The sequence below is a fragment of the Echeneis naucrates genome, chromosome 20 (assembly GCF_900963305.1).
Source record: "Echeneis naucrates chromosome 20, fEcheNa1.1, whole genome shotgun sequence".
Taxonomy (NCBI): Eukaryota; Metazoa; Chordata; class Actinopteri; order Carangiformes; family Echeneidae; genus Echeneis; species Echeneis naucrates.
This window is the reverse complement of record NC_042530.1, coordinates 8406708-8430444: the sequence shown is the minus strand read 5'-3', so window position 1 is coordinate 8430444 and position 23737 is coordinate 8406708. Positions and strand designations below refer to the sequence as shown.

Here is a 23737-nt window from a genome sequence, read left to right as displayed (position 1 = left end):
TCACTTTAATTACAGAAACTGACTTTAGCGATCCTCAAAGTGCATGTGTGAAAAGTGTTTTTCATTACTTTGTACTTGATTAAATCAAGTGGTTAATTTTTCCCAACTCTCATCCAGTGCAGCTCTAAATTAGAGTAAAATATGACATCATACTGAACAAATTCAATGGTTTTCAAGACTAATAGAGAGATATTCTTTTTAACCAGTCGATTTTATTATTCCTCGGCTTGAATGTATATAAATCTTTTTAACATTGTCTGTTTCCACAACTGCTGTTCCGTCCTTCACCTGAGTGTCGTTGGATGAGACAGACAGTCTGTCATCAGGCAGCGAGGGAGTGAAGCTGGCAGAAATAGGTGTGCCAGGGATCCCGTTGGCATGGACGTGCTCGCTGTCACTACCCAGGGTGCCCTCGTCCTCCAGAGAGCTCTGGGTGCCCTCTGTTACTGCTTCAGCTGGCTCTGACTCTGCAGGCTCACCCTCCCCACTGGACTCCTTGGTGTCAGAGCACAGGTTTGCAGGGTCCAGGCAGTGTCCTGTGGTGATGATGGAGCAGGGAGGAGTTAGAATGACAAGGGTGAGACAGTGATCTTGAGGATCAGTATGTGAATAGTTTAAAACATCCTCCACCAGAACAGAATATTTTAAGCCTGGGAAGGAAATAATACATTGTCAAATATTTTGACTTTAAGTTTTGGACAAAGTACAAAGACAGAAAATTGCACTCAATGACATCTAAGCAAACCTCCAGGTTAAGAGAGATAGCAAAGTGCACTTATGCTCAGTGTAGTTCCTGACCATTGAAGCCTGTTTGTTAAATTGCTGCCCAAGGGGAAAAGTGAATTTGTAGGAAAAAAAAAGGGACACTACAGCACTTCACTTTGGTGTTCTTTTGTGATAATAAAGCTTTTTTGCAGCCTTGGATAAATACAAGTAAAAAAGAGATGTCTTCCATTTGTCAGCATCAGAAGAGACTTCTGGGAACTTGACCTGAACTAAATGTATCATATTGCTTCTCAGGAACATGGACTGGTAGAGAGCGGGGTTTGGAGATTTTTGTCTTTGCCTTTAATGCACAGTTTGCAGCCAGAGAGGTTTTTGTTATTTGTCAAACAAAGACACCAATCTGGAAACAGTTGGTCAGGTGCAGCTTGGCTAATCAGCAGTGTGTCTCTTCTTTCATTTTCTGTATGTGTTTAGGAAAGGAATGCACATATGACGAAAATAGAAAACCATTGTGCTATAGTGTCTAAACCTGAGTCAATCCATCTGTAAGAGTCAGTTTGGAATGCAAATAAAACATTTCTGTGAAATCACGAAGTAAGAAAACCAACTTTAAGCAAAAATAAAGAACAACAAAGACAATGAAAAGGTGAGTAGCTGTGGCTTGAATTTGTTGTGCATTACAACATGAGGAAAAAACTCACTTGACAGGTTAATCTAGAGTAGAGCTTTTGTTATTTGCTTGTACTTTCACCTATATCAAAGTCAGTTGAATGACAGTACAACATTAGCATTACATATGCAATAAAAAATCTTTATGATTTTATAGAAACGTATTCATGAATTAGAAATAAAAAATAAATGCAGAAAGTGTCTCACCGCCTGCAACGGTATTGACAACCTCCTGCAGAATACTCTGGACTATTTCCTGGGCTTTCTCCTCATAGTTTGGGGTCTCCTCCTCCTCACCTGCCTCTGGATGCTGCTGTGCTGCTGCATCTGTGTGACACAAGTACGGAGTCAGGGGACACACATCAACTTTTTTTAACCAAAAAAAAAAAAAAAAAAAATGCATAGTGCACACAAAAGATCCGTTCCGCAGCTGGCATGATGATGACATGCATAAAATTACAGTGTCACTGAATGACTGAGTATTTTTTGTGATCCTTGTATTCTACACCAGCTCTCTCAAAGACTTTGTAAATATTGGTTGAGGCCATTTTATTCAATTATTTGTTTTTTCAACAAAACAGCATAAACTATGCAAGTGAGGCTTTTAATGTTTATATTTGGGGTCGGTTAATATACTCGCGCAGATATGCAATATTGAAGATAAATTATATTACAAGAGTGTGTGGAGCCTAAATTAATTTTAGTGACAGTTTTCCAGCATTTGATATCAAGTAATGTGATCAGCAGTTTTTGTTTGATCTAATGGACCTGTGATAGATTTTTATGAGTTAAAATTATATCCTCTTATGGTGATTTGATGGAAAGTAAGGACATTCACTTTTCTGGTATTGAAAAAACAAGAGAACAAGTCTTACTCTGTGCTGCTGCAGTAGCTTGGTCTGCCTCAGTCTGTTCATTTTCAGCTATGCAGAAATCAGAACCATTTTCTGGATCTGGGTTCTCATAGACGGACCCCTGCTCCTCCTGCTCCCCAGACATAGACCGACTACTGCCCTCTGGGGCTGGTGTTGATGGGGTTGATGGGGTGGATGGGGTGGAGGGGATGGTGATGCTGGGAGTTGGAGGGGTGACTGGTCCGTTGGCCTCCTGGGTCTGACCCTTTGCCGGTGGGTGGATTTGAGTCTGGAGCTGAGGGGAATCTGGCTCAGTGTGCTGGGTGACCGGAGAGTGTTGTCGGTGCCGCTCTCTCTCCAGCTGCTTGGCTTCTTGCAGCTGTAGGTGGGTTGGGAAGGACACAGACATGGACATGGACACGGACACACACACACACACACACACAAAGAACAGCAAAAGCATTCATGGAGAACAGTCACACACACACACACACACACACACACGGAAAAAGACAGGTTAAGAGTGTATAAAAAAAAAAAACAATTCATAACAGCAATTAGAAGTCTGAACACCCTGTCTAGAGTCCCTGGGGTCTAAGTAAACCCACAGCAGAAACACAAAACGGCCAGATGTCAAAACAGACAGCAAAAGACATCTCTCTAAATTATATCAGGAGGGTATGAGCATATATAAAATCTGTGTCTTATGGAAATGTGGATGAATATGCACGGGGCAGTAGGCCATGCCAGTAAAACAGCAATGAGACAAACTTTATGGATTCAATTCATGCTGGTCCATCTGGACTGTGTCTATTTATGTAGCACGTGGTATCCCTGGTGGAAATGGCTCATACAACCATGTCCTCACTCCTGGCTGATGTGGCATGACTGGCATGTATTACCAAAGATTCATATAGGCAGTGAAAGAGTGGAAAGCACTGCTACACTTTAGCTTGGTAGGTCAAGAGCTGAAAGTGGGTCACAAGAGATTTTCACGTGGTTGCGATGTGCTGTTAGTGAATAGTGTGTCAGAGGTTACAATTGGCTGTGAGAAAGAGAAAACCATGTCTACTGCTAATCGTAGAGGGGGGAAAAGCATTTTTATGCACAGCTACAAAGTCATAGCAAACACGAATACAAGTTCCAAAAAAGGAGAGCAGAAACAATTACAAGCAATAAAAATTCTCTCAGCCAAGATAAATTAACAACAGGCCATGGTGCATTTTCAAACCCAGTGCATTTGTAGATTTGTTGGGCATATATGTAAAAGAAGAAATAAATAAAAAAATTGAATGACTCAAAGTGAAAAAGCACAGTAACGGAAGAGACACGCAGGTTACAGTTAGAAATATACAGTGTGGCACATTTACAAACTCATGGTGATGGATGGTAATATCTAAATCTAGAGGAGAGTTGCTTTTACATTAATAACTGTAATTGATTGGATAAACCTGCCAAATGAAGGGAGAGCAATGGCCAATGTGAATGTGTTAGTGTAGTTTGTCTCATCTCATAGTAACAATCATATTTGTTTCATGACAATTTGTTTCTATCACAAGCCAAACCAAACATTGTAACTCCAATCTAAATCATCACACGCTCATTTTTACAAAACTGTTATTTTTCATCATAAGATTAGACTTCCAACTAAATGGTGTTGCTATAGTCACATTTAAATGTAAGCAGCTAAATTCAATGCATATTATTCTGAATACAACAATTAGCAATGAACATGAGCAACAAGTAACGAGGTCAGACAAACACATCTCAACTGGAGGGGACAGGCAAGGTAGGCAAGCAACCTAAGCTCATTATTTAAATGCCACCTCAGTGAGAGTGAGTGAGACTAACCCTATGTGTGCATGTGTGTGTGTGCTCATACCATGCTGAGCTGTAGTCCAGTGGATACATCTACACACAAACACAGAAAGTGGTTCTCCCTGTGCAGCAGCCTAGCATTACACAGGCAGCCACAATACAACAATAGGCCTCTGCATTTTCTCTGCCTCTGACTGTTCTGATATATTGTTCTGTCTGTGTCTGACTCAGTAAGAGTTCCTCATTCTTGTGAAGAACTATATGATACTTTTAGAGAAACCCTGCATGGCAAAAAGCTGTCAGGACTGAGATTAGTGTAACTGACCTGTGGTGAATATTTTATCTGTTCCAGGTCTGACTATAAACTATAATGTAAATTGGTGCAGGAAAAACATGATGATTTGTAGGCAAGTCAAAAAAAGCCACAGCAAGCACATGGTAGAAGAAATACACAGCATACCTGCTCCTGTGCAGTGTAGGAGCAAAGGAGGGAAATGGATGAGTGCATGAATGAATGAGGAAAAAGCTCAATGCGCAAATACAGATACACAGAGAAGAGTTCAAGAGTTCGGATCAGGCAAGTCACGGCAGTCCTGCACGCTTTACCTGGCGATCACGCTTTCTGGAGGCCAGAGACCAAGATAGCTTGTGATTTGTAAGCTATGTGTCCAAAAGGGAGGGAGGGAGGCAAGTGAAGAGGGGGAAAGTGTCATTCAAAAAGAAAAAGATGACATTAGAGCAAGCTTTTTATTTTTTATATATATTTTTTTTAAGGCAACACCTAAAATGTCCCTCTGGATGTAAAACAAACAGCAGATTTTAATTGAATCAGGAATATAGGTTTTGAGTAAGCCCCTTAAGCAAAAAAGCTCTGGAAAAAAACATAATGCCTATATTGTGATGACTATAAGTTTACAATTTTCAAATTTACCAAATGAGGGACTAATAAAGGATTATCTGTTGTCCGATCCATCCCAAAATAGTGTGGCATATTTGTAAATTGCTGCATTATATTTTTTAAATCTAATCCAGCAGATCCATTGACCACACTTTGAGAATGTGGAAACTGCAACACTGGTTATATCTAATTATGTAGACTTTCATTAGTCAGAGATTGCCCTCTCTCTGATGTGTGTCTTTCTATGAAAAACGCATTCTGTGTTACAAGTGAGTGTCTTTATGAGGGTTGGACATACTGCTTGATTCTCCATGCGTGCAAAGATGACGTTAAGCATCTGTGTGAGCGTGGCCTTTGCTGTGGTTTGGTTGATGAGGTTCTTGCTGGCCAGGTAAATGTTGTAACAAGTGCGGACAGCCTGCAGGACAGTGCCCTCATGGATTTCTATGTGCTGAGAGGTTACCGCCGTCAGCAGAGCCTGGAAGAAAGAGTAAGGAATAATAAAGGTGACAAGTGTGTCAAACAAAACACTGTCATTTATAAAGGATATTTCATGAAAAAAATCTTTTATTTGGGATCACATAATAGAAAACAAGCAGAGAAAGGAGGAAATTTGAATTTACCACGTCTCCCAAAATCCTACAAGCTCAGTCTCCCGAAGCTTCATGCAGCAGTTGAGTGCTTGCATAATGTATTCATGAGCAAAATGATATCAATCCTCCATAAACGGGTTATATACACCCATGTTTAAATAAACCTTTTTACTATCCCCAATTGCTATCCACTCGGGCCAAAATAGTGTTAATGGCTACAAAACCCTGAATGGAAATGCATTTGTCTAAATTTAAATGTCATCATTTAATAAAGGCATTTTATGTTCTGCTAAAAGATTATTATCCTGGGTGATCCCCTGATTACAACACTGCAACAATCTGAATAGGTTGGATATGGCCCCATTTATATTTGGCTTACCCTTGTGTTGTTATGTAATACTTGAATATTAATAGTTTTAGCAGGTCAGCAAGGTAAGATTAACTCAAATTATCCACAATTATGTTCATATTGATGCAGTCAAAAGCTTTTCATGTACTGTGGATTTAATACAAAGCAGCTATGCACGCATGCATAAGTGTGTGTGTGTGTGTGTGTGTGTGTGTGTATGTGTATGTGTATGTGAGTGAGTGAGTGAGTGAGTGAAGGGGTTGAAGCATTTAAGCTATGAACCATTTAACACTAAAATAAAAGCTAAAATCTGCTGTGAGTAATCTGCTGTGCTGGGACAAAATTTTACAGCAATGACAATGAAACCTAGATCTGAAATGACATTTTGATGATGCCTCCTCTCAGTAAACATCATGGGAGAACACACTTTAGTCCAAAACAATCAAGCTCAAATAACTTTAATACAGTTTACACTGTAATTAAACTTTTTACTTTGGTGTGGGAGCTGAACAAAGTGGCTACATGAGTGAACAATCTCCAAGTATCTGCTTCGTGAACTGTGATGCTGCAGAAGATGTGGACTGTAGCACACCTTGATAATTTGTAGCTGGACACCCTCATCAGTCTGCGGCCCCTGGAAACAAGCGCAGATGGTCTCGATGATCCTGTCGATGAGCTTCTTTCCCGGGGCTGTGCTGTCCGGGGCGCTCCCTGTCAGGTGGCCGTACGCTATCAGCTTCTACAAGTTGCACATATATGTGTAAGTTCACACATAAACACACACATACACATGTATACAACTTGTAATTCCTAAGGACAGGATCTGTGAGTGCTTATAATATTGTTTCCACATGATTAGTAGTTTCCTTTAATGTTTTTCATTGACTCCACAAAAAAGCTCTTCAAAGACTTTACAAATGGAGAACCCAGCCCATAGAAACATGTGTGCAAACATTTGTGGGTCTGCAATCCAACTTGTCCTGCCACTGACCTGTAAACAGTCGAGCGAGGTGATGACAATACGGGGACATTTGGACTGACATGCAAGCTCAAACGGCAGGAAGTACTTGTCGGCTTCGATGAAGTTGGTCTTTGATTTGATTGGTGGTAAAGTGCTGGAACCAGATTTGCAGTCTCCACTGGGCAGACTACAGAGGAACAAAAACACACAGTGATCACATGGCCGTGTCTGTCAGTTTCAGAGTTTAAAAAATTCTAATTGCCTGACAGACTTGGATTCCCCTTGACATCCAGGCAAGATTAACAGTGCGTGAAAAGGTTTGTTCTAAGAATGGTGTGTTTCAATGAGCAGAACAGCCCCGCCCACAGCTCCATCACAACATTAAACCTGCTCAACGTTAAAACGTCTTGTCCTACATCTTGTTCCTCGAGGGAAATTGCAGGGTGACAAAATCTTTAATGCTGTGCTTCACTACTTACTACAAATCTTTCACTCAGTGTCTCTTAGGAAGGGATAGTAAGGCAAGAGGTTTGTTATTTGGGCTCAGACTTTGCCATGTGTTCATGCTGACAAAGCACCTCCTGGCCTCAGACCAGTAAGTACAGCTTAAATCAAACAATATGGCTATTTCCTTCTGTACTTTTTACAGCCCAGAGAGACAGACAATATGAACCTTTGCTTTTAACAGCCATGTGCCTACAAGCACCACACCCAGACTGCACTTGCTGGAATAAGAGATGAACAGGGAAAGGGAGATGGGGAGAGAGAGCCAGAGATTGATGGAGGGAGGGAGCCAGAGACGAAGGGAGGGGGGGAGAGAGAGACATAAAGAGGGAAGGGTTTCATTGTTTATGTCTTGGCAATGAAAAAGGATGACTTCAGCTCTTTTTAGAGGGACGACCTCACTGGGTATAGTGGGACAAGATCATAGAAAGACATGAGCTGAGGAGCCTCATAAACCTACAGGGGGCTGAAAGGATTATAAAAGGAGTTATCGAAAAGCAACGAATAGCAGGAATTAAAGAGGAGTTGGAATCAACAGAAAGGACGGGTAAATCTCAGACAAATAAATTCAGCGAGGAAAGTTGAGCAGTTAAAGGGGGGAACAAAAAATGTTACAGAGGCTGGCTGAAAACAAAAAATGGAGGAATTAAAAGGAAGAGGAGAGGCAACAAGAGATGAGGTATAAAAGCCTAGAATCAGATGAACAGTGCTATGGCCATATTCACAACGTTTTCAACAACAATGTCAAAGTGGAGCTGTGATTCAGCAAAGAGCGTCCACCCTGTCAGCTCGTGTATGGTCTGATCCAGTCTCCATCTCTCTCAGCTTTGGAGGTGTGTCTGTGGAGAGCTCTTCTCCTTGTGCTTATTCCCGGACTCCCTGCTTATTGTTAGATGGCCTGCTCTCTCCTTCATAAGCAGCCCATGTCAGACTAAGCCTTCTTAGAAAACATGATATGTACATTAATTTGGTTATATTCCATCAGTAAGGAGTGTATCTATAAGTTTGTTCTTTCTCCACAAAGGAAAAACTGGAAACTGTCTTTTATGGATGAATTTAATATGTAAAATATTTATTCAAAATCTAAATCTGACCAGGGATTTTATTATACAAAATGAATGAATACACAAAGAAAAAACCTCAATACAATCACAAGCCCTTTGAATGTGAGACTACTGCATCCACGCATGATGAAAAATAGGTTAGAGTTGTAAAATAAGAAAAATGTATTTTAAAATAGCAGCGTTGGCACGAGTTGGCTGTGGCTGGATATAACGTCTGTATGTCTTTAATCTAACAGTCCGAACCTTAAGGATAAAATTAGGAGTTAGGAGTTACTGGTATTACGAATATGGTGAGAGAAAAGATGGAGTGAGATAATGGGCAGTGAAATGTGGGTAGAAAGGAGAGGAGGAAGGGAAGGGGGAGGGAAGGACTGTGCGAGAGGCAAACAGTGAGAGATGAAAAATGTTTGAGGGAAGTAAAAATGAAACTGCAGGAGGAAGAGAGGTGGCACTCCTGCTTTGTTTCATTGCAAAGCCCACATTACGACAAACACACACACAAAACAAGTACAGCATGAGGCAAGGGTTCATGAAGAGAGGGGTTTAATGAGAAGGCAAGGGGACTGTTGAGAACAGGCCAGGCAAAGAGACACAAACAAAAACACACTAGGGGCTTTCCCACACACAAACAAAAGCACACACATACACACACATATAGGGGCACATGCAATGTTCTAATCCTGTTTACTGGTCTGAACACAGGAGAAAGCTACACACAGTCTTGTGGTTGAGCCATGAATTTTGCCATTTTCAGAAAAACAAAAACCCATTAAATGAATTTTGATGCCTTATTTCATTAAATAATCAGCTGCTTACCTTAACTTTTCTGATTCCGCTTTGATTTCCTCTGAAATAAAAAGAAAAGAAAGGGCGAAGATATTCAATTAGTCAATTATGAGCCACGGGGAATAGAAATTGTACACAGTATGCAAAAGGGTCCAAGGGGAGCAGAGCATATATCAGGCCTGACAGCACACTGCATTTATTTATGAAGCATGCTTTTGCAAAATATTTTTAAGACAAAAAAAGTGTTTGTACATGTCAGATTAGATGATCAAATACAGCACACTATGTGTTACATGTGCAGTTATTTGTTGTGCAAATGTGAGCAATTAAAACTTTAGTTGCAAGAACAACAACTACTGTTCATAAATGTGCCCATGTGCAGCAAGTTTTCTTTTTGGTATGTAGGTCTTTGTGTTATTGTGGTGATGGTTTTGTTTACATCCCGACACCACCGCCTTAATTTATTGTCCCAGCTGCTTTCCAGTCCCAAAATTGAATCATTAGTAACTCAGCACTGTGACCACGAGCCAAGCCAACATTTGCCTTCGATTCACAGAGCTCCTGGATTTAAAGTAGTTGTATGAACTTTCTGAGCGCTGGCACAGAAAAGCTGGAAATAAAAAGGCAGACTCACAGAAGGAGGGATGAGAAGGAAACAGATACAGAAACAGAGCTTAAGAGAGCAAAGAAGAGGCCAACTGGTACTAGACATTAAAGCCTTCAGTGAGGAAGCTTTTTAAAACAGACACAATCTGCAAAGTCCTCACAGAATTGCACTAATCTGAAATGGTTAGAAAAACCCCAGTAATACAATGACAGCACAATTATTTCATTGCTAGAAGGCTAAGAGTCCTTTCAAAGAAATCCACTTGTCCAGAAAATTTAGCAGTTAACACTGAGAAATTGAATTAAACTGAGAAATTGAATGAAACTAATTTGCAACCACATTTTTACTATACAAACCATGAGGGTCAGTATAATTTACTCATAATTTGTAAATTTTTTGAATAGAGACTGGTGAATCTAAAATAAAAAAAACAAAACAAAACAACAACAACAAAAGAGTCTCATGATGTTCAGTGCCACTGTTTGCTGCCAGAAAAGCAGCTTCAATGCTAAAAGTCTCTGCCTACCAGAGACATGCACACTATTCTTCCAAAAGATATTTCATTATTTGGAGTAATGATGATGATGGTGAAGAATGCTGTCTGTCCCATGTGTGCGGTGCTGTTGGCATACACTCCCCATAAACAGGAGGCTACAAGGTCCTCGTTGGCAACACTGGTTTGATTCTGGCCAGTGTTATTCGCTGCCATGTCATTCCCCATGCTTGTCCTCTTTTCCTGTCACTGTTCAAGACATCCTTTCAAGTAAAGCCAGAAAGATCAAAACAAAAAAAAAAAAAAAAAAAAATATATATATATATATATATTCCACAAGTCTTCATTTTGGTTGAGAGCTGGAGACTGCAAAGGCCACAGTGTGTGATTCATTTTCATACTCATCAAATCATGCAGTGAGCCCTTGCTATTTGTGGATGGAGTCTGTTATTTTTCAGGAACTTCCTTTAATCAGTCACCAGTCCGTCCAGGAAGTGACAACCAGCCCGCAGGGCCTGTGTGGAACTGCTGGAGTCCATGTGGTTCAAAATCTGACATGAGATCAGCACGTATCATCTCATCTTTTTATGATTTCATTCTGAGAGACTGGACAGAATAATGGCTCTTTGACCTAAATCTCATTTTTCAGCTCTGTGATTCAATGTGTGTCTGTGTCAGTGTATTTGCAAAATAGATATATACATATTGTAGTAACTGGGAGTCCAAAACAGAAATACATGAAACAGAAAAGGAGCTTGCCAATATATTTTAATGCTGAATACAGCGGCCAACTATTTAATAAATAACTAACAAATGACTAAACATCAATGTAAATCATGCAGCCATTGCAGCTTGTGTGGAAAGCCACTTGTATATCAACAAAACATAAACAAATTGACAGGATATTATTTCTCCAGAGCTCAAAACAGCAGCAGCTATTCGAAAAATTTCCACCAAAGGCATACAATGATAAATCTAAAGCATGTTTGACCTGAAATGCACCCCTTGTTGCCACAGTAAGATGGAGTGGAAATATGAGGAGAGAGGGAAATATACAACTGGAGACAGCTGGAGGTGCAGAAGAGAAACCAGGCAGTGCCAATTAATATGTTACATAAATATGATACGTTTCTCATATTATCTTTGACCTTTACAATTTTTTATTGTGTAGAACCATTCATGGAAAGCTTATTATCTTCTGTTTGTTGTAGTCTCTGTGTTTTGAGAGCACAACTGAAACGGACTCATTGTAGAAGTCTTCATCAACCAGGTGCTGGCCAGTAAAAGTCTACTATCTCCTACTGTCCTGTGCACACACATTATATATATAAAATATGATTCGTGTCATTTACATTAAATATATGAAACTCTGTTCTTTTCCAGCTTCAAATAATCATGCATTAGCGATTAATATGTGACTTGTTGGTGACTAATCAGTTAAATGTCATGTCATTAGTTTACAATTTTCAAATTGATCATTGTGTCAGACCAAAACTTTAATTGAAATTTAAAATAGCTACAAACACAGGAAAACTCTGTGTTTGAATAATAGAAACCAAGAAATGGTAAAATTGTGTCTTAATGATGATTTCATTATCACAGCTGCTGATGAATTTTACAGATTAGATTATGAGATATAACCCTCTCACTTTCTACTTTTGTCCTGCTTATTCCTTTAAAACTGCTGTCCAGTCGTTCATCTCTGCCAGCTGCCTTTCGGAGTAACTTGAGTGCAAGATGAGACAAAGCCCAACATAACAGAACTAGACCCAAAATAGAACCAGAGTAATTAACTGGTTACTGCAAAGAAGATGCTCTATGATGTCTCTCTCCAGCTCTGCTGCTCTGCAACAGACCTGCATGCCGCTGGAGGTCTCTTTCCCTGGATGTGTGGAATTTCATACATGCACAGGCCGTTCCATTTTTCACATTAGCTTCACTTCAAATGATTTTTGAAGCACAGAGTTATCAGATTTACGCAAATACAAGTATTAGTCAAACCAGAAGACAGGCAGCGGGCAAACAGACATTTGACGGGAGACGTGGAGACTGTCGTATTTACTGTGTAAGTAACTATCTGATAATTAACTGCGTCAGTGGCTTTGATGAAAAACTGTCCCAGGGCTTCAACATTGAAACCATAGCAACAGAGGGTGGAGGTGATGAGAAAGAATATATAAGTGCTGGATACTTCTGGGAATGGGCAGACACGAGCCGCAGATTAAAGCTGTGGAATCATGACTGATCTGTCAGCTACTAGTTTCAAAACAAACATATTCAGTTATACAGCACAGACATATGCCAGAAAGCAGGCTCAGATTGCCAAGTAGGACCAAAACACACAGACACAAACCTAAAACAATTACTTATTAATATGCATCTCATTTTACCAACTGAGCTACACTACAGATGGCTGATCACTGGCTGTTCAAGTGTCCCAAAATAAATAAATAAACATTTGCAGGAATAGGAGCTTTTGAATTTTTTATTGGTAGAAGGAAAGTAACAAGTTTAATTTAGTAGACAACTTTAATACAAATCTGCAGGGAATAAAAACAAAGCCAACAAATGATAAGATTTTGTTTTCCCTCTGAATGGGCTATTATGAGCCAAGAAATGGCAGCCTTTTGTCACTTGTTTGTCCAACCCCACTCTCCCTCTATCACCTCTCTGCAGCAGTACTGCTAAATACTGCTGACCTTGAAGACACTGTGTTATGGGCCCTGATTTGTCTCAGAGCCCTGCTATAGTAAAAGGAAAAACAACAGCACCAGCACCACAGTGGCGTGGCTAAAACCTCCTCCATACAGGATGAAAGTGATGCAGATGAAAGCAAATGGCTCACCACTTATCAATCTAATGAGTCCATGTGAAAAAGACCAGGGGCCACTGAGGGGCTATTGTGAGTCGACCAGTGAAACACACCGAAATAAAGCCCAGTATTGGTGTATTCATTCCAAAAATATTCCTCTATATCTATACTGCCTCTACAGAACATAATCATCTTCGTAATAACACAGCAAAAAGACGCAACTAAATATATCACTATTCGTCTTAAATGACCAAACAAAACAAACTGATTTGTATTGCAGCTTGTCAAAGAGAATACTTTTTTAATCCTGTTGTGCATTATTGCTGATGCTTTAGCAGATGTGAACAGGATTACACTTGCATTTACCAGCCCTTGGGACCTTGAAAATAGAGGCTGACACACCAACACTGCTAAACCTTGGTGGGGAAGAAGCACAAGACACCTATTTGACCGACCAGATACATTAGTGGGAGCCTTCTTGCTCTCTGGTGAGCTATTGCCCAGACCATACATCAACAAAAAGCCTTTGAGAGCATTTTAATGTATGAGAGCAGCCCTGGATCTCCTCAACAATTTCCCTCATCCACAAGACACTTCCTCCCTCATACTCTGAAGTTGACCCAGATCCCTACAGCAGACGACATTAAGACATTAAAATGAGCATTAATGTCAGTATGCCAAAACCTCCTTGGAGACATTTCAGAACTACATTTCACACATCTTTCATCATCATCAGGAGACAAATGGGTCAAATGCGTGTTGAAATTTCCTTTATCTCTGGTGTATTGTTGAATAGGTTCTGCAGATAGACTAGCAGTATTTAGAGTAAGTAGCAGTGTTGGAGCACTACTAGCAGTACAATTACCATGGCTCCCAGTCCTGACCAAAGTGTGAGCCTTGTCCACTGCTTTCAGTTTATGTGGAATCCCATATAACCTGAGGTTGTCATCTATTCAAGGGCCCCCTAATGCTGCCTCTAAGCTGTGTAAAGGTCAGTCAAAATCTGGCTAATAATTTCTCCACCCTGCTCTTGAGTGACTCTAGTCTCCAAGCCTGTATAGGCAAAAGAAAGGAGAGGGATATTTCTGAGAATTGGCAAGAGTACAAAATGGATATTAAAGCACCTACACGATTAACAGCCTTTGTCCTCTACATGGGGAACTAAAACACCTCCTGAAAACACCCTGCCCTGCAGCCCCAGCTATACTGCCCACAAGCCATGATACCCATATAAGTTGCTGAGTCAATGCTGCAAACCGTTATGTAATTTATGAAACATATCCTCCTTCGAATCATATTTAATATTGAATCTCTACATGTCTTATGGAAAAAAAACACTGCACAAACATCCCTATGCATCAGCCTTAGTGACAGAGTTATTAAAGGGAACAATAGTTGGGTCCCTCGGTACAGGGAAGTCTGACATACGACACTGGCACAACAAGGCCATCAGTGAAAAATACATGAGATGATGATGTCAGTTACAGCACCTGAGCCTGAAGTCGGCTCATGCAAAACAAACAAATGCCACCTCTGTCAGCAGTACACTGCACAACTGCTACAATGTTGCACTTGCATGGAAAAATCGTGACTATAGCTGGTTTATATATGTGTTTACTACTAGACTGTGTGAGGTCTACTGGAATCCTAGAAGAGAGGCTGCTGTTGTTCTCAAGGAGAGCAGAATAACAACCTCACAGCTTCAGGTGACACTGTCACTGTGCTGCTAGAATTAACGGCCTGATCGAAACGGAAAAAACGGCATCATCACACTCAATTATTGAACTTGACAATGAACAGAGACAGGTTTCTGCAGTGCCTTTTGTAATATGTGTTTCAAATGGGCTTATCAGTGATCCCATCAAAGACACTTAGCTGATCATGGCTTAAATATCAGCTATACAATGGTGTAGTCAGCCTCTTAAATGCCCATGTGCAGCTGTCACAAATAAGGCTGATGATTCAGCAGGGGAAGTATTTGGTAACCCTGAGCCAAAGATTAGAGGCAGGTCTGTGGATGGGTTACTGGTTAAAAACCCCCTGAATCTCTGGAGGAAAGTCTGAGGTGGGTGGATATGAGCAATGTGCTCCCCGTCTTGCAGCAGCACACACGATCCCGGGAGAGTTGGAGAATTGCAGCTTACACCCTACCAGCTTCACAGAATAAATAAACAAACATGAGTAAGGCCACGGTTTCAGCTGCAACACTTGATGATGCATTTTAGAAAATACAACATCCATTAACACCTACAGGCAGCAAGGCGGGCCCCTTTCATGCTGCATCTCAAGGCACCATGACAAAACAGCCTGCTCCCTGTCTCCAACCACTGGCAGGCTAAACTTGTGTCTCCTCCTTCCTGGGTGCCACCCTGCCTAGATGGTGTGACAAGATGCCACTCAATCAGCAGCTATACTGCAGAGTGTTTGCCAAAGGGACGTCAGCTATAGGCAGAACCAGCCACTTATGAGCAGAAATAGAGGCCTTACGGGATGCAATTTAAAGCATTGTAAGGATTCATTTATGTAATCCAAAACCAGACTGTGAAGTATATGTAGAAGTTCAGAATAACAAATATATTCAGAAATTGTCCCATTATTGTTTAAAGCATTATACATTTTTAACTCTTGTGACCACTATACATTTGCAATGTTAATATTTAAATACAAGTGCCATCCCTTTTGTTTTGTGGATGTGCAGAGTTTAGACGTTATAGCAATACAAGTAAGGTTTTATTCATTCTTAATTGTTGCTGTAGCCAGGGTCAATATAATGGAGAGACAGATTATATTTAAATATATATATATATATATATATAATATACACTTATAATGTACATGGGGCTACATTAAAGTCCTAAAATCCTTTCAGGTTTTGGCAAAATATGCTTAGTGTCTTGAAGAAAATGCAGCCTTTGTCATAGTTTTCTATAATACTTTCTCTGTCTTCTCCGTTGTGTGTTTGTATAGCTCCTATGGAGAGTAGGGGCTCTCTGTGGATCTGTTGTGGAGCAAGGGTTTGGACAAAATTTCTGTTCTTCACAAGCATTAAAAAATACAGATGACCAGCAGCTCATAGGAGGTGCAGTGCATCTGCAAAATGCTGCTGTTGTGAGGCAAAGCAGCCATTATTTTAACCCAAGAGGGCTCTGCTCGTTCTGCACAATGACACATGCCATCAATGTGGACACTTCATTTCAAATCCCTGTGTGGTAGTTATCTTTTGATTCATCTCAGGACATCTCCTGCAAAGCTGTGTGTCAGTTGTACATTCAAAAAGAGACACTCCTGCAGCACAATGAACTACAATATGTAAAGTAATGTCACAGATACACACCTGCTTTAAATGGTTTGATGAATGCATATACCCCCAAAATGTTGGAAAAGAGTTTGTTCTAGAGTCGGTTGTGAATGGTATCATTATTTACAATAATACCTCAGCTGTGTGTACAGCAGGTGAGCTGGGCAATGACAACTCTGGGAGGTTGCGCCCACTTGGGAAAAGACATTTTTGCTGACTAAAGGGGTTGGATTAACATTAATTCAATAAGTACACACTCTGCCTGCAAGATGTTCATGCACAGAATGGCAATCAAACATGCAGAGACACAGTGCACACACAAACACATCCAGGTATACATCAACACATCAAAATTCTCAGGAACGCTCTAATTTCATCAAATAAGACACAGCAGAGGCCTCTCCGTTGGTGGGAGGGAGAGGGATAAACACACCGCTCACTGGAGACGCTCTGCAGTACGTCACAAGACCAGCAGCACAAAAACATCTCGCTGGGAGGGGACAGTGAGTTCAAACACACAGAGGGGGGAGGGAAGAGAGGGCAGGGACAAAGACCCGGCTGGCCTCCATAACATCTGTCTCCTTCCAGCTCCATGGTTTATGTCCATGTAGAGCAATGAGTGTGCTAGCTCAAAGATGCTAGACAGGGACAGCCTGTTAGGTCTCATTTTAACAGTGTAGTCGGTCATGTGTTGTGTGTGAACTTTGACATTACAGCCATGTGGCACATAAGGAAGGAAGGAAGGAAGGAAGGAAGGAAGAAAGGAAGAAAGACTAGAGGTCAGTCACTGACTCAGTTTCCATCACCTGAGCTCGGTGCTGAAAGGATAACCTGCCTCCTGCGGTACCATTTGCATTTCAAAGAGTTTACAGCTCATCTGCGTCTGGCAGAGATCACGGCTGACACTAACCATTTCATTTTCAGTGATCAACTAAAAAAATTCAATCCAGTGGCAGAATGTTTTAACCTCTGTAAAATGTTGCTGGTTACAGGGACTGGCTCTGCAGATATGGACCTCTGACAGTGCAGTAGGTTCACACAGATAATTAGAGAGGATGCGCCCCTATCAGAGGAGGGCAAATAAATAAACTGAGCTCTCTGACCGACACAAACTGTGACTTTATGATGGTGCAAGATGTTAAAAGTAAGTATTTCGTTTCCATCTATTCATCAGTCATACATTAAGCAAACAAGGGTGTTGTGAGGTCATTATTCATGAGACTATATCCACAGGCAATCAAGGGTTAGGCTTTTGCGTCACTAATGCTAATTTGAGGATGATTCAATGTGTAGGTGTCGGCCTCCACCAAAACACAGGGGCAGGGGGCGACCACCACTGAGAGCCTGAGAAAAATCAGACCCCTGACATTTCTATTGTTCAGGCTGAAAGCAAAGGTTGCACAGCAGTAATTACATTTGGGGGGGAGAGAAGGAAACACTTCTCAGAGGTTGTCTGGGCTACCTAATCGCATGTGCATTCAAGTGTGTGTGTGCCTGCATGTTGAGTCTGTGTGTGTCTGCTGCAAGCCCCCTCATTCAGTCTTGCATAAGCCCTTGCTTAATAACTAGTCTCACTCCCATGGCCATCAAAGACTCTCATTTTCGAGCCCAAAAGTCACAAAGCACCCAACCTCCACAAACCCTTGATTACTCAGCTGTTGGCTTTGTTATTGAAATGAATTCATTTTTAATAACTCTGCACTGGATACATGATTTGGCACTTTTCTGCTCTGAACACGATGAATTGCACTGTTGGACCTCTGAAATTGGGTTATTATTGGGCAGGACTGTGATGTACAAGCTTACAATTAATAGCGAATTAATGGAGTATAAATATGCGTACTAAACTGTCCTCCTAAATTCAGTCAAAGCAACTGTGTTACACAGTTTGATGGCAAGAGAGGATGGAGGAAAACCTAAGTTCTGTTTCTTAGATTTAGAATTTCACAACCACTGTACTTCCTTATTTTACCTTCAGACTAACTGAGATTAAAATTCTCTGAAGTTATGTATTATGAAATATATATACATTTAAAAATGCAATGGATTTTAAGATTTCTGTAAAATATTACTCTTCCCTAATGCAACTACTTGTCTAAAATAAATAAATACATAAAGTTGAGTCTTTGGCAGCACACTTGTGTTGATTACATATGATACAAGGAATGCCAGTCTTCTGACATCCAGAAGTGATGAGAATCAAAGTCCTTCGTTTTGCACATCTAAAGTTGTATTAAATTACTGTGTAATTTTAATTAGAACATGAAGCAAGTTATAGTGGATTATTCACACAATAAAGTGCCACGTCACGTACTTATTCAACTTTCCTTCTAATGACTCCTGAAGTAACTGGGTGGATGGGTCACTACGACCTGTCCAGAGTGAACCCCACCCCTCACCCGGAATGTTGGCTGGGATTGGCTCCAGCAGCCCCGCGGCCCAGAAACGGAAAAGTGGTAGAAGATTGATGGATGGATGGATGGATGGATGGATCAATCACCAGATAAAACTGATAATTAGCAGCACCAAATGGTAACACAGAAACATAGGAGGCTCTCCCTTCCTTCGTTTCAGTAAAATATATTTATCACCTGCCCCAGGACTGAAGAAGACATCAGTTAAGGGAAGTCATGTATTATGTATGATAAATAAAACTAATAAAAACAGACTGAGTTTGACTTGAGTTTAAATTTCAAAGTCGTCTTCATATAGATAAAGGATTATTAAGCTTTCAGAGCAAGCAGGGGCCCTGGCACGTTAACTACTCCTGCTCATGATCACAATGCCAGTCAACCTCTGGGGTTACAAGCTGATTCAGTGTCTGCACTTAGTCTGGGGACAAGACATAAAGCAGGCATGAAGCCTCAGCCCCTCTTGGTTTGCCTTTCCTTCAAAGAAATGAAGCAGTAGACATGTCTGTGGAACAATTAATCACAACATTTACTGTACTTTTAGAAAATACTGGACAGCAGGAGTCCAGCAGAGCCTTATGCCCTATTCCGTCAGACATTGAAACGACAGACTAGAGCTGATATATAAATTCTTACAATACTACCTGAATTATTTCAAATCATTTCTCCAGAAAAAAAAATAAAAAAATCAGGTGGTTTGAGCTGATTTTCAAAAATGTAAATGAATTACTATCTGTCCTTGGTTTTCGGATATTGACTACGAGGGTATATCTCATTTCCAAGTATCTCTGCTATGGACGAAAGCATGGATGCCTTTTTTTTCCTCATAAAAATGTATCGCCATACATGCATATATATCAGATTCCAGTTAAAGTCCACCAGTCCAACAACCTCAGGATAACTCATTCGGTGCCATGAACATTTACAGCACCCTGGCAAATGACAGTGACATTTAAATGCATCTGACGACTGCCATCCCTTTCCAGATTTACATCCCCAGTGTTGGCTGCTAGTTTCATTATTAGGTTACCTGGTTTGCCTCCTCTGAATGGAAATCAAAATGAAACTGCCTGCTTTCAATGTCAGGACTTATAAATTTCTGTCAGGAATATGAAGGATGCTGGCACAAAACAAGTTGTCGGGCACACAATTCAGAAAGGCATTTATTATTCAGTACGAGTACAGGAAGCCCTCATCTCCTGCACTTCATATTTTGGGAGAGTTTTGTGGGTCTTTGGGGAGGCACAAGAAAAAACCTTAATTAACAAATGGGCCCATTTATAGCCTGGTGCTTATCAGAGGTCAGCATGTGGTGACTATGATGCAGCTTATCACTAAGAAGCATGTGTTCACCCTCCTTAATGATCACTGGTCCATTTTTTCTGGTGGTTCTCCTACCAGGTTCGCCAGCTCTAAAGAAAATGTGGCTTGTGCCAGCAGTCTGGTGCAAAAGAACAGTTTGAAAGCTCGTGTTGATTTTGTCTGTGTTTACAGATGTTATTCAAGGTTTTTCAGACCTAGGGAGAGGAAATGTTTTGCTTCAGATTTTTGCTACAAAGAGAAACATTGATTAAAGGTGTCAACCAATGTGGCTTTTGTTTGGTTTCAATAAAATGTTAGAGTGGAATAAAAATCCCATGAGCATTAAATCTTAGTTAATAAGCAGAAATCTGTTGAATTTTTGTATATTGCTGGCAGTGTTGTCGATGGTTAAGTGAGGATGAAGGCTGAGAATTTATCAAGTATTTGGTGTGCTGGCAAAGCTTTTGATTAAAAAATATTTTAGAATTTGTATTGAAATTATTGATCCTAATGTAGCAAATAATTCATTGAATAAAACCTGCATGTTGACTTTAGAGCTTGTTTATAAACACAACTGATTCATCAGGATCCTTGAAAGCTCTTTGCACGTGATATATTAGCCAATATTTTCCTTCAAATGCTATGAATTTGACTAATGGGACAAATCAGAGGTGACACTTCTTGATTTTGAATTGCTGCCAGTTTTTTAATGGATTTTGATAAAATATACTGCTTATCCATGCAGGGTCTTGGGGCAGCTGGTGCGGGAGAGGGTGGTGACCCTGAACATGTCAGCCACATATAGTCTCTGTATATAAAGATGTACAGAGACGAACCACTCAACCCACTCACACCTATGGAAATTTAGAGTCACCCATTAACCTCAACCTGCGTGTCTTTGGAATCTATTAAGAAGCCAGAGTAACCAGAGGGAACTCATACAGGCACAGGATGAACATGCAAAAACAAAGAAAGGCCCCAGAGTTTTCTTTCTGTGAGGCGTCAGACTAACTACTCCAATACCATTGAAGGCAATAAAATCAAAAAGTTCTTAACCATTTAGATAAAATTGATATGTCCACAACTTTATTTAGCAGAGGGGACTATTGCTATGCACAACAACTCACTCTTGATACAGCTTGCCAAGAGTCAGTGTACCATGGCAGTATGGCTGCTAGCTCCCTGGTTTCTTTTTTCATAATCATCGTTTGTTGCAAAACATTCAGCTTCAATGTCAAACCCTCAGACATTGAATGGCACAACACAGCCGGTCACTCTGTCAATATCTCAGAGCAAACAAGCTAACAAGCCACTTGATAATATGACGCTTGCTCAGAAAACTACTTTGAAACTCACAGTTGAAATTCATGATTTACCTGAGCTGCAACCGCTCTCAAATGGCGCTTTATGAAACTGAAATAAGCTTTTCTTGGTCATTAAAATCAGTCAGTCCATCTGAAACTTACCTGCCCAGGATCTAACAAGCTAAAGACCCCAATGTAATTCTCAAGCCTTCCAGACCAAAGCAGGAACAAAACACCACAGGACAATGGATTTCAGTGTGTTGCTCGGTCAGTTGAAGACTGTTGGCAAATTTGGTTTGCCAACATGTTAATTTAATTTATCTTGTGTTGTTGATATTGTCCACATATATCAGTTTGCAATACTAACACAGTAGGTTTCCATATTGGAGGATGAAAACAACAGCAACCACTTCAAAAGTGACTCTCCCTCTGTCCAATACTCCGACCCCACCACAACACACCAAACAAGAAAGGTTCAGATACAGCTGCAAGATATAAATGATCTAATGAAAGGAAAATAGTAGGGGAAAATAATAAATAAATGTTTAATATACAACAAGAATGAGTGGAAATGTCCTTCCAGTTGCTGCATGTACAGGTAACTACAATAGAAGGGAGGAATCAAGGAATCGAGTCCAACTGCAACAGGTTTCAAGGTTGATGTTACCTCTGCAGCTGGACCTAAGAAAATAAACCCTATTGAGAGGGGTAGTGAGCAATGTGCTCAGTTGGGCTCCTCTCTTTCACTGACTACTAGCCTGGAAGCAGGTTCTCTTTCCTCTTAGCATGGTAATTCATACAGTGTTGCCTGACGAAAGCGTGTTTCAGCCACAGTATGAACTTCTCTTCGTCACCAGCAAACCAACACAAACTTCTCAAGTCAGAGAGGGCAGGTGGGGTTCAAAAACATTCAAAATAGATTATCATATGAAGCTAGGAATGCACGGCAACAGTGAACCAAAGTCTCTATGCCCTCTTCTACGAGATTGTGGGCCTACACAGCTCGAGGGCCTTTCATATATTTAGTTAACTGTCAGTCTTAACCACTTTCTGTTCCTTGTTCTCAGGCAGCTCCTGATAACAAAGCTGACAGAGAAATCCAAAGATGATTGGGGTGTGTGAGAAATTGAGTTGCTACCCTTTCTGGGGACCTGCAGAGGGATATTTTGATAATGCAAGGGAAAGGTCAGTTTGGGATGAGGGTGGAATGTCTGGCATAGGCAGCGGAGCAGAAATCTTTCACCTCACTCCTATACATAACAAACCTGCTCTTATATAAGCATGTTTAAATCTGTATGCTAAATAGACAGGAACCTAAAAAGGCTAAATACAAGCACTGCCTCGTGTTGGACATTTTCAGACAATCTATAGTCTATAACAGGAAGACTTTCAGTGACAACTAAGAGGTTTGACTCTGGCTCAGGCACTCAGATGTCTCTGAGACGTCTGAGGGCCCAAGAGCTACAGAGGATTATGTAAGTCACTCAGTATACTGGGTCACCGAGTTGTTTTTGATATGTACTACTTCTGTACCAATGCTACGCTTCTTGCAGAGATTTCATAAATTTTAAGTTTATCGATTGAGCTGTACTGTGTTTTTAAAGTCAGCACAGACATTTAATTATGAAGTTAAAATGAGTTGAGTTTTTTTTTTTATTATATTAAAGTTATGGTTTAACCTGAATATTGTTTCTGACCTAAAAAGACCCTCAAATGACCGCATGTCTAATGCTGCTACTTAAAGGGAAAGTATTCACTGAAATAGACTCAGTTGGTGAATTTTAATAAGCAGCACACAGAGACACTCTAGTGATGTCATTTGTAAAAACATTATTGGGCTATATGGAGATCAGCAAGGTTGGTGGTTTTATTGCCTTACGCTTTTTCTGACTCACAGTTTATATTAAAATAAGGTCCATAAAATGAGCGGCAGCTGACTCACAATGGACAAAGGAATGTCACCTGATCATATAAAATCAAGTCCTTCTGCTACAAAGGTAGACGAAAAGAACAAAGCACTGTTGCAGCGAATTCCTCTTTAGAATGTAATTTCACTGTTATGTTCACTCCTTCACTGAAGCATAACCTACAAAAATCACTAGTTTTTCTGTGATTCTCTACTCACAATGAGGTGTGGGAAGGAATATATCATTTGTGTGGGTGACTTGGCTTTGCAAAACATCAGAGAAAGCCTAGACAAACATTATTGGTGTATTTAGCCTTCATGGCCACTGCTAAACCCCGCAACAGCTGACTGTGTTGATAAAGCCAGCTACTGATAGGACAGG

The 23737-nt window shown here is 40.5% G+C and overlaps 1 protein-coding gene across 3 annotated transcripts in view; it reads right to left on the bottom strand.

Moving 5' to 3' along the window:
• arfgef1 (ADP-ribosylation factor guanine nucleotide-exchange factor 1 (brefeldin A-inhibited)) overlaps window positions 1-23737 on the bottom strand; it is a 45443-nt gene that overhangs the window by 20073 nt on the left and 1633 nt on the right. For 2 of the 3 annotated variants that reach the window (XM_029528936.1, XM_029528935.1), the window contains exons 2-9: window positions 9253-9283; window positions 6899-7055; window positions 6500-6646; window positions 5264-5443; window positions 4674-4727; window positions 2271-2628; window positions 1603-1722; window positions 289-536 (exon numbers count right to left, since the gene is read on the bottom strand). In XM_029528936.1, coding sequence (XP_029384796.1) covers window positions 289-536; window positions 1603-1722; window positions 2271-2628; window positions 4674-4727; window positions 5264-5443; window positions 6500-6646; window positions 6899-7055; window positions 9253-9283 — 1295 coding nt within the window. The remainder of the gene's footprint in view (window positions 1-288; window positions 537-1602; window positions 1723-2270; window positions 2629-4673; window positions 4728-5263; window positions 5444-6499; window positions 6647-6898; window positions 7056-9252; window positions 9284-23737) is intronic. The other variant, XM_029528937.1, reaches the window with a different exon arrangement.